At 33.7% G+C, this 12,287-nt stretch overlaps 1 protein-coding gene across 1 annotated transcript in view; it reads left to right on the top strand.

Moving 5' to 3' along the window:
• The first annotated feature begins 357 nt into the window (after positions 1-357).
• Positions 358-12,287, top strand: part of LOC149793690 (uncharacterized) — a 52,457-nt gene continuing 40,527 nt past the window's right edge. Inside the window, exons 1-4 of the mRNA XM_089967671.1 lie at positions 358-493; positions 4,991-5,259; positions 9,249-9,452; positions 10,513-10,583. Coding sequence (XP_089823797.1) covers positions 4,998-5,259; positions 9,249-9,452; positions 10,513-10,583 — 537 coding nt within the window. The 5' untranslated portion in view covers positions 358-493; positions 4,991-4,997. The remainder of the gene's footprint in view (positions 494-4,990; positions 5,260-9,248; positions 9,453-10,512; positions 10,584-12,287) is intronic.

The raw sequence follows: 12,287 nt of genomic DNA, 5'->3' as shown, positions 1-12,287 counted from the left end.
AAGACTTCTAGTTCCTCTACAAGCCTTTACAAAATGCAATTTGGGTTCAGCTGACAGAACGTACCCACATGGGGTTACATCCCTTGATTCGGGCATAGCGCCCGTTTATGAACTTTTTTCAGCACGAAGAGAGTTAAAATAATAGAGATACAGTCTAAGTACTCAGCAGCAATGACTAATCTTTATGTTCATTCAACAATAATAATAATGTTGAAGCTAATAATAATAATAATTATATTAAATAAATAATATACAGTTACCATTTCAATATATTATAATATGTTAGTGATAATTTTGTATCAAAATCATTATTGAATATCCATTTCACTAATGGTGCAGTATTACTTTCAATTTGCATATTGCTTCGTTTCGGTTTCAACCAAATGTATCAACACGAAATATTTGTGTTCTACCGCTCACCAAAGGATCATTACACTTGGCTATTTTTGAATAACATACACATGGGTTTCTGTTGATTTCGAATAATTTTTGTGTAAGCATAATCCGATTTTCAGCTCGACATTATAAATGTAGATTTCCGCTTGCAACCATAACAGCCTTGGTGGCTTCCCCAACTTTCATATTCGTCGTGTCACAGTCAAGGACAAATCAAATGAGTTTGTATGCAGCAGTCACACACATTATAGCATTGTATGTTACTTGTAGAAATTCCAGAGCAGTTTTGATAATATATGTATAGACAGTACGCTTGTTTTATACTATAGCATGATGATTGGGGAAAACCAGTCCTTGTGCAGCCATGCTTGATCCAGGTTGGATTTAGTTCCACTTTCGTTTCTTTGGATTATTCCGTAAAGACTTGGGAAGTCCAAGTTTGTTGCATTTCACTTTCTTTTGATAAAACGTAGCAAACATGTCTGCTCAGCACGTTAAAGACCCTTTAAACATTTTTGTCAGTTATCGCAGCTTACGCAATCATATCTGGATGAAACCGTTCATGAATGTGTTGTACGAATCACTTCTATTTGAATTGTAATTGTCTTGTTTTATAAAGAGTACTTCATATATACAGCATAAGTTATTCTTTTCCAAAATTAAATTTTGTACAATTGGAACTTGGAAGTACCATGTTTTACTTCATTGTGTCTTGTAAAGAATGTGATATTCAACCAAGTGAACCCTTGATGACATTTTTATGTCCTGTTTTTTTCAGTCAAAGCTGAAAACATGGTCTCTAACCATATCACAGTGTAGTAATATCCTTGTTTTCCAAAGTTGTGATTTTCCTGTGTAAATTTTGCATAGATTCTTTTCGTATGAAGTACTATATGCAATATTTTATGCTGGAAACCCATGGATAACCTAACCTTGGAATCAAAATGTCTTGGCTTTTTTTTTATAACTGCATTTTTCTGAGTTATGTAAAAAAAAAAAACACCACTGAATGACATTGTATTGGATTTGCAATTCACTTGGTAGCCATCATAGCAATAAGAAATCACATTTTATGGAAAAACACCAAGTAGTGTTATTACACTGCACATACAGCAGTGATCAAGTTTAAGACTTGAATTTTCCATATGAAATATGTATCCAAAGATATTTTACATAACAACCAGTGTTTGTCCCAACTTTCCTTGATATGGGGCATTAAATGTCCTTTGGGTTGAAATTATGCAGCTCTTCTAATCAGTTGATTCGTTATTTACTTTCCATATTACTTGCTTATTACATTACCACAATTATGAATATGAACTTCCATTAAATTCATTTGGTAAATGCATACAAGTACATATTGATATGTATTGTTAAGTTATGATCACGTGTTTTTATTTGATGTAACAATTTTTTCAGACACATTAAGAAAGAAATAACAGTGCCAACATATAACTCTAGCATGGGTACAATGCTTCAGATTGCTGCACTTTGGTAGATAAAATGAAATTTTAATTTGGTGATTTGAAGCCAGTCCTTTTATTAGGGATATGTGCATTGTGATTATTCCATTTTCTTTATTTGCTTTGGTGAAACTATCAGTATCAGCACTGATAATACTGCCATCATTATTACTTTCAATTCAATAAGTTTCCAGTACTTGCATTTTTATTAAATAATCAGCATGAAAAAGATTTATCCAGAGATCTCGCTAGCATTTTAAACCTAGGAGTCCAGGACTCCTAATTTGGTAAAAATAGGAGTCCCCTCCCAGAAGCATGCTAAATTGTCCTTTCAGATGCCAGGAATATACAGACACAAAAATGTGTTAGTTTTATTTATTGGTAATTATTTATTATTCTTTAAAAAAGTATGAGTTAAAATTGATATCAGGTACAAATATCATATTCATAATTACAATATTGTTTACTTTCGTCTATGTCTCATTTCACAAAATGTTCTGATGCTTGGCTTTGGATCGTATTCCTCCACATTAGGTCACTCTTCTTTGACTCGAATCAATTGTGTTACAGTCTGATGTTTTAGTCTGCACCTTCTCTTCGTCTTGATTTTGTTCTGCACAGTAAAGACTCTCTCACATGCCAATGATGTCACTGGTGAGACCAACACAATTGCAGCTAGGACTGCAAAGTCAGGAAATCATCTCTGTACTGTTGCAGTAGAGTTGTACAGGCTTCTGTCAGTGTGCAGTTCAATGATTTTTAAAACTATCTTCACTTGGTAGAAATCAGCTTGTGCTCTTTCACCATCAATAACTCCATCCTCACCACGATAAATATTGATCAATTCCTATAGTTCATTTTTACCATGATCATCAAGACTGTTAGCATTTCTTGGTACTCTACTTTGTATTGGTTCAGCAGTGTTCATAAGCTGAAGGTTTTTCATTGATTGTTCATCAAACCTCGCATCTAAGTTTTCTACAAGTTTGTCCAGATAGTTGTTTGCATTAATCTGAAACTGCAATCTGAGTTGTTCTCTGTCTTTTACCCTCACCCCATGATATAAAGACTTTGATACTGCGAGTTCATCATACACTTTGGCTAATTCTATCCCATTCTTGTTTTTGAACTGGGTGATTTTCAATCGAGTAGATGCCACCATAATGTTCAGTCTCAATGTCTACATTGTCTCGCTGAAACACTAGAGATAACTTTCCTACTACTCCAAGAACGTCTTTAAAGAATCCAAAAACATGCACAAATGTCACACACTTTACCTTATTAAAAATTCCCTTTGCCTCAGAAACACTCTTTGCAGCATATGTTCAAGCATAGCATACAAAGCAGCTCTTTGTTTGTCCATCAGAATGAATTTTGTCAATCCAAGGAAAGTTTTGGTTCCAGATACTAAGCCAGACATCACATACTTTCTTACACTTGGATAGTGTCGCATCCGAGCTATCAGTTCTAGCAACTTTAGCACAGATCTGAATCTCATTTAAATCGTCATCAATTTTCCGATTAACACCAAAATACATGTCCAAATTTGCAAATGCCATTTTGTCCAAGTCTCAACGTGTGTTGATTTTCAGTTTGCAGGCAATATTTATATAGCTACAATTGGAAATGAAATCAATAACAGGGGTCGTGCTGGGCTTTGCCAATGTAGCAAATTGAGATTCTGTTTTCCTTATTGTTGACAAAATATACCATCTGGCGATATTTTTTGGCAACACCATTTTGGGCTGATAAAAACAGTCTTTGGTGTGGAGTGGAGAAATTCAAAGGCACCATAACAAGAAGCCGCAAACTTTGATATTAAAAATGCACTTGAATCTATTGTTACATAAACAAATCCTTGTTTCATATTGACAAACCACCCAAACAGTGCATTGTTATATCATAATCCGCTTATGCTGATATCTGGCCTTGGAAGGTGGGAACGTAATAATGACTCGAGTCCACCAGTTTTAAAAACAAATACCAGATGGCAGAAAAAATAGTTGCTGGAACTTCAAAGAAAACTGATTACCTTTGAAGCACTGATATAAACTAAGCAAATAAAAAAAATATGTCTCACTGTTCTACACTTATCTGATGTTGCTGCAGCAATGACAAACTGGTATTTGTTTGGTCCTTCAAAGGGAGCCTTTTAAACCGACGACCTTTGTTCAAAGAAAGTCAGCAACAAACTATAAAAAAAAGTAATTCTTCATTTTTCATAGTGATTAGAACGTATTTACTGTGTCGTTAAACTTTCCTGTTTGCTACACACACAAAAAAGTACGTACAGAGGACTCCTGCATGGGTGATTTTCTGCGTCCCAGATCAAAAGTTTACGTCAAAATATGCTATTTAAGCGTTTCCGAGATTTCTATCTATCATTATTTACAATTCATTGGCCGAAAGCTATGTCAAAGCAATATGTAATCTTGATAAATTTAGTAATGTGCCACACAGCATGAGCGATAAAATCAAGTGGACATTCCTAATAGTTGGGACAGAGAGAACAAGCTTGCAAATGATATTGATGCATAAATCTTGATAAAAATTAAATGAATTGCATATTTTTCTCCCATATATGGAACTAATAGCATTCTTAGAAATTCAGTGGGCTATTTTCTGAACAGACTGAGTTGTAATCATCAAGATGCTAATCATATCATTTAAATGGCCAAAACTGATTTAGGGTGCATTTGATTATATGGGTCTGTTTGACTGATTGTACTCACTGTCATGAAGTACCGTCATTTCAAACATCCATGAAGCATCATGAATTTGCAGCGCTAGCATAGTTTATATTGATTTAATGTGCCATAATAAAACATGGTCTGCTTATGGCAGGGTAAGTATGCTGTAATCTTTGGACTAAAATTCAAATTGAAATTGTTTTGCATAATTTGAATGCATTAAAAATTGTGTTTATACATTTATAGTCAATTTGTTGGCGTAAATATGCAGATATGCTTTCCCTCAAGAACTCTTTTACAGTGTGTATTGTCAATGTTGATGTGCATCCTGTCAGATTTTGCTTTGTAGAAAAGATGCAAATACTGACGAAGAAAACCAATTTTTTTTTATAATGTTAAAAATATCGTTTATGCCATTGTTTGATTATCTTAAACTTTTAGGTCCAAAATGTCAAAGGAAATTGCTGCCTCCAAGGCAGATGCTGGAAGGATTGTTGTGCGCAAACCACCACGTCGCTTCATACGCCCTGTAGAACGTCAGCGTATGAGACCATGGCTAATTGAGCATCTTGACAAAAATGATGTTGTTGGGTTGTGCTGGCAAAATAAGAGAGACAAAATCTTCAGAATCTCATGGAAACATGCAGCCAATCAGTGTTTTAATATGGCAAAAGACACGAGTTTATTTGAAAAGTGGGCCATTCATACAGGTAAATTGTTTCTAAATTTTATCAGAATTTGCATGTATATGTAGCAACTACAGTGTAACACAGACAAGATGACAGTTTACCTGGAAATCTGATGAAACTGTTGACCAAGTGTAGAATTTTCATTGCAGCATCAATACATGTCATCTGATTGCAACACATTTGATATTTGATGCTATATTTATGGAATTATTACGTTATAATCGTCGAAAGAAACAGATTTCATGCATCATTGGAAATAAGCATTGATCATGCTGCATTTGCATGACATCTCTCTTCTTTGTTACAAAATGCGGGTTATTAAAACTTCATGAATATTCATGAAATTTACAGTCCAATCAGAGAAGATGTAAACAATTTGGTCAGTGGTTGTAGCACGTTCCTCTGATATTCCTACACAAAGAAATAATCCCTCAAACTTTATGCAGACTTGACGAAAAGTTAGGCAATTTAAAAAAAATGCATCATGTATCATCAAAATCGACATATTCCAAGCTTATTTTGCTACCAAATTTATATATGAGAAACATTTTTAAACCAAACACAATGAGCATTGAACTTGTAAAACATCTGAATCTCCCCGTGTTGGCATTTTCCGTCATATTTGAAGTTTCTAAGAGCTGATAACAATACATTGTCAGTTTTCGTAAATAATTGGGCAAATAGATTAAGGAAAATTCAAAATAAAGTCTAGATATTATCTAATAGAAGATTTAGCGAAATTATTTAATCATGTAGGTCAGAAACATATGGGACATTACTGTGTTATGGAATTTGAAAATAAATGCTGCAAAGTCATGGTTGTTTTCGGACAACATTGATTTTTGTCAGAATATGAAAAAGATAGTGAAACAAATACTATTTTACCAATGCATATTGTTACTACCATAGGCAAATAATAAAACAATAAGTTTCCAATCTTATCAATGGATTGTTGTAATGAAGCTAGAAATTGAGTAGCTATCATTCACGTTGCACAATGCACATTGATACCAGTGCAAAGAAGGATCTAGTTCAGTCATGTATTGACTTTAATGCTTCAGTGTGTTGTCTATGAATAGTTACAGTAATGTTTTATCAGCAACAGCGAAGTTATGATGAACAGTATTATATGAAGTCACTTGTGCTTTTGTTCCTATGTACATGTTACAGAGGTTGTTTCAAAGTGGATTAGAAATCTTTCTGACTGCAATTTAATACAATACTTTCTGAAAATAAAATAAAAAATTTAGTGGTAGTTTATTTAGCATTTTTACCAATTTGCAGTTACAAGACTCTAATCTTGTTACTCCTATCAGTTAAAATTAATTACAGTTTATAGTTTTTGCCATGCTCTTTTAAAATCGTATGGCTGGATGTATCTCATTCCAAACATACACATATGAATACAGTTTTGTATGATAATATTAATTAATATAATAATTTTTATAAATATACAAAATGTGTTAATAATAAATATATAAAACAGATTGTTCAACTTAATAATAAAGTTTTGCATAAAACCAATGAGAAATAGATACTGGGAAATAAATGACATACAGTGCGACCCCATTATAATGCGAATTCGGATATAATGCGGTTGTGGTGTGGCTCCCGAAATTTCATATATTCATTCGCACATGAAAAAATATTTTTTGGGTCAGATACATGAAATATTGTATAACAAATTTATTATCATTTTTATATGAGAAATAGTGTGTAAAACGTTTATTATCATTTTGGGGAAGAGTTCACATATGAATGCGTATACAATACGATCATGGCATATTTCCTGAAAATTTAAATAATGTACATGTATTTTTCTCATACCGGGAAAAAATGTTTTGCTTTTAGTACAAGAAATGGTGTCTAAAACTTTTATTATCATTTTGAGGAGGGGTTAGCGTATGAATTTTAATATAATATGATTGTGGCGTAGCTTCTGAAATTTAACAGATTCTTGAAGTGTTATGCCAAAATAAACATTATTGGAAACATTGCTTATTACTGATCCATGAATAAAGCCAGTAAGTCGTCTTTGTGATTGTCTTCAATTAATTCTGTATACAATCGTTACTCAAACAATAGCCAACATATGTTTCTTCTTTAACTGCATACACAACCAAGCAGCAGACAATGTGGTGGTTGATTAAAGACTCGCATATTTTAATAAACATCAATAAACGAAAGCTGCCAAATTGCTGGGCTTGGTGATGCTGTTAGTGCATCAGTTGACCAGTAAATAATGTCTGTTTTATTAGCTGGAAATTTAAAGAGTATGAATTTGTACGTGCGTTCAGCTTAATTTTTTTATAAAAGTGACTCATGACCATTGAAGGCCTACTGCACTTAGTTCTCTGGTTTGACATGGGTATGGTGTTTGTTTATGAACTTGTTATTAATTTCCTATTTTTCATAAAAATATTTTACCATTATGGAAAAGCAAGTTCACAAACACGATTGTTCTCTGCACTTTGTGCAATGATTAGTATAGTAGTTTTCACATGTTTCTTTCAGTATTCAAAAAATCTGAAGTAAAAGTTATATGCACACGGAAAGTATGTGTTGATTGTTAATTATTCTTGCTGTAGTCATTCAAATGAATAGGCATACAAGCGTTAATTATTATAAATTTGCAGTGGATAAATGTGCATGGAAACACATATGAGAAAATGTTAGCAGTATGAAATTTGTACAGACATTGTTTATAGACCCTGGAACGTAATGAACCGTACATGTGCTTTGTCTTTCTTATTAACCTAATTTTGCTGTGAATTTTTTCCATTGAATTCAGACACATAGTGATGTGTGACAAAATTATTGAATTAATTTTTTCCATTGAATTCAGACACATAGTGATGTGTGACAAAATTATTGAATAGTTTATGTATTTATGCAGTTTTTGCAATGGAATTATGTGTATTTTGGATTAATTGCCAGCCTCAGTGGTACGATATCTGACAGCAGGTAAACAGTGTTAATACTCTGTTCATGCTGTATATTAGATGTTGAATTCAGACACAATGACCTGGGACAAAATTATTGAATATTATAAATCAGCGTGCAATTTTCAATGGAATTACATGCATTATGGATGAACTGCATGCCATGATGGCATGAAAATAAACAGTGTTGATACTCTGTTCATCATATACATTAGACATGAATACATGTATATGTGCCAATGAGTCCTTCTCTGGAAAAAAGTCAAATACTGTAAAACCCCACATTAACACGACCCTGTTTAGCTCCCTCTTCTCTCTAAAATGGCGGCCCCGAGTGGTCTAAAGTGCTCTCTGTTACAGATCGCTGCCATCTCACCTCTGTCTGTGTGGGTTTGAGTCTCAGATTCGGCCAATGTGGGTATGTGAGAAAGCTTGCCATAAAACATAAATCTGAGTTAGAGGAATCTGGTATACAGTGAGAGGAATCTGGTTTACAGTGCAGCATGATTTCTCCTTTATTCAAACTGTACAGTGTTAGTCTTATGAATTTTATGCAGTTGCAGTGTATGCCAATTGAGCTTTCAAGTTTTGTTTTTGTTTAAAAAGTACTTGTATCCTTAATGAGGAAAACCTGGTCCCTTAGTCACTCAGGTCCAATGAGAAAAACCTGGTCCCTTAGTCACTAAAGTCTAATGAGGAAAACCTGGTCCCTTAGTCACTAAAGTCCAATGAGGAAAACCTGGTCCCTTAGTCACTATAGTCTAATGAGGAAAACCTGGTCCCTTAGTCACTAAAGACTTTTGAGCATTAAATTTGAACTCGTACTAAAGTTTCAAAACTTGTGTTCTTCTGTAACTTTGCATTCTTTTATCCTGACATGTATAATAAACTTCAATGATACATGTATTAAGGGAATCTAAATATTAATTTTAGTGTTGCAGCTTTTGTCTTTTTTGCACAGATGGTTTGATGACTATGGGTTAAGAGTAAGATTACTCGTAATTCACTAATTTAAATGAACTCTACCCACCATGTCTGGTCATTAATGTGCTCCTACTTTGGATGCAGGTCGACACTATGATAGCGATCACAAGCGCTGGAAGGCCAATTTTCGCTGTGCTCTGAACAGTCTCCCAGATGTAACAGAATTGAAGGAGCAGGGAGTGAAGAAAGGAAACAATGCCTTTAAGGTGTACAGATTCCTAGATGAGAAAGAGTCTAAGTTTGGAAAGGATGCCAAAGCATTTGTCAAAGAACGAAAGCAAAAGAAAGGTAGATATTCTGTTTTTTTGAGAACTACACGGTGGATGTGATTGTTGTTATTAATTACCATATATACTCATATTGAAGTTGGGTCCACCTGCCAATGGATAATGTTCCATCAGATTTAGGTCTCCACTGCTTTTCTTTAAGGAGTAATCAGTAGAGCGAACAACATAGACCCCAATCTGTTGGGCATATTATCAGACGTCAAACAAGGGTCTGTGTTTGTGTGCAGTTGGACGTAGCTTATATTTGAGTATATATGGTAGATGTGAAATTATAAAAAAATGATTGCAAATTTGATACCATAAGCTGCTTGCAGAAAATAGCAAATTATAATATTAAATTATTAAAAATTTCATGAGTATTACTTTGGTATTTATTACAGGACTTAAGTTTACAAACTTTTTTAAGGTGATGTTGCATATTTATTGTTAAAATTTGATACACACCATTGACTATACGCCATTATTTGACTAACAATACATGTATCATGATAAATTTGAATGAGTACCCTACATACTGACTTGCAAGTTCAGTCTGACTTAAAACATCATAGACCATGATCTGCTATTAAAAACAATGCACCAGTAGGTCAAGGTCTGTGTTCTTTGTTCTGCTTCTTTTTCCCAACAAACTGCATAGATCCAGATCTGTCAGCCTATTATGCTACAGTTAATTGGGATCTAGATACAGTTTGCACTTGATCCTGATAAGCAAGAACATGTATTTATGGTAAAATATTTTGCAGTAGTTTGTTAGGTATGTATCGTGAGAAGAAAATACAGGTATAATCCATTCTAATTAAGTTTATTAAAGGTCCAATATCTCTATAATAAGTTTGAATGTACCATTAATTTTACTGTATCTGTTCATTCAATTTAATGTATCTGTTCATTGGTTTTTCTGTATCTGTTCATTGATTTTACTATATCTATTCATTAATTATGCTGTATTGTTCATTGATTTTACTATATCTATTCATTAATTTTACTGTATCTGTTCATTCAATTTAATGTATCTGTTCATTGGTTTTTCTGTATCTGTTCTGTTTTTTTTTCTTCTTCAGAAGTTCTTGAAAGCAAAAACATAGATGACGCATCAAATGCTGGTTCAGATGGAGATAAAACATCAGAGGAGGTACATAGCTATTAAACATTCTTATTTTATTCATCAGAAAAAACATCACAAGTTCCTTTTCTTGAAGGTCCTGGTTTTTGTTGCAAGATAAATTTAAGGCGAGGAGGGAATACACTTTTTGATTTTAAAGTTTAGAAAGATTGAATTTTATACCAAGGTTTTTGATCTAGCTGGCTGGTAGGCCTAGAAAGGTAATTAGACAGTTTACTTCCCTCAATCAACATATTCATAAAATTGCACAAAAGTTTGGATTTTTTCTTTTTTTGTTTAAAATCCTGAGCAAGTAACTGTTTTGTCCCTGCCAGATTTCAGCTTTTTTCCAGGATGCCAGTCAGGATTTTTTCAGCATTATGTCCATTTTCAAAATAAGAGAAAATACATGTATATCCTAGATCGGGGGTATTAAATTCAGATCACCACGAGTTCCACACAATGATTGGTACATTGACCTGAGGGTTTTATCATTGAAGAAAAAAATTTACATTATTATTTTACAAATTCCAGGTGTCATTGCAGGATACAGAAAAAACTTTACAGGCCTCACGTGGCCCATGGGTTGCATGTTTGAAATTCCTGTTTAAGATATTAAACTCTCTCTCCCTCTTGTGCAGGTTGCTTTTGTCCTCCTACAATTGTAGAACAAAAATGTCACCATTAATCCTATTGGAAAATTTCAGGGCATTTTTGGATTTTATATGCCATCTCTTATAACCAAGCATTGTGCTATATGTATGAAGAACTGTGCAATATTTTGTAGTTTCTGACTTGTGCCTTCTGTCTTTCTATCTGTTTTGCTTAAATATTATAAATACTTACATGTTTCCTTTACACTGAATATTCTTAATCACTGTTCAGAGCTGACTGATTGCAGCAAAAAGTTAATTTGTGATAGACCAGTGTTTCTCTTTACCCTCATTTGCGCTTCAGAGACCCCTGAATTTTTAATTTGACCCCCAGTTTTGATACCAGAGTTTGTTTTTAACTCAGTCTGACTCCTCAGTTTTGACACCAAGGTGATTTTTGACTCTCAGTCTTGCACCCCTAGGGGATACACTGTAGACTCTAAATTAGGGGTAAAAAATTCATCGATATGTTGATGCATGAATACTTTTGCTGTAACGATGCACATATTGATACAAGAGATGAAGAATCAATACAAAAAGATGCCATATGCAAGTTAATTTAATCTTCTGCAGTCGTCAAAAATTGTATTAGTCGTTTGCATTGTTGCCTGTTATTCTTTAAATTGAGAATTTTAGACAGCTGTTGCAGGCACATGCACCTATTTTTGTTTGTTTAAATGAAAGGATATGACAACACTCACTTGCCTTCTACAAATTAACACCAAGTGACAAAGGTAATTTGTAATATCCCCCTGCCCCTGCATGTCCAATTCCATTGTAAACAGTTTATTAAAACAGCTTGTTCGGCCTAAAGTAGTGTCTTCTGACCCGTGCTATCCCATTTTTTATATCCACTTACTAGCTGAACTATCATACTTGAATACCATTACATTTAACCAGACCTGAACTAAATCAATAGGAAGATGATTTATTTTCTAGAAATTGCGAGTAGAACATTCTCTGTGTTTTTAATTTGTTGACAGATGATATGAAACTACAGCATAAAGATGAAATTTGACCTGGAACTCACTACTGCATTGCTAGCCACACGACATGGTTATTTAATTAAATTTGAGTGGCA

The sequence above is a fragment of the Sinohyriopsis cumingii genome, chromosome 8, assembly GCF_028554795.1.
Source record: "Sinohyriopsis cumingii isolate HCF-2022 chromosome 8, ASM2855479v2, whole genome shotgun sequence".
NCBI classification, from domain to species: domain Eukaryota; kingdom Metazoa; phylum Mollusca; class Bivalvia; order Unionida; family Unionidae; genus Sinohyriopsis; species Sinohyriopsis cumingii.
The sequence above is the reverse complement of the archived record's forward strand: the minus strand, read 5'-3'. Positions and strand labels throughout refer to the sequence as shown.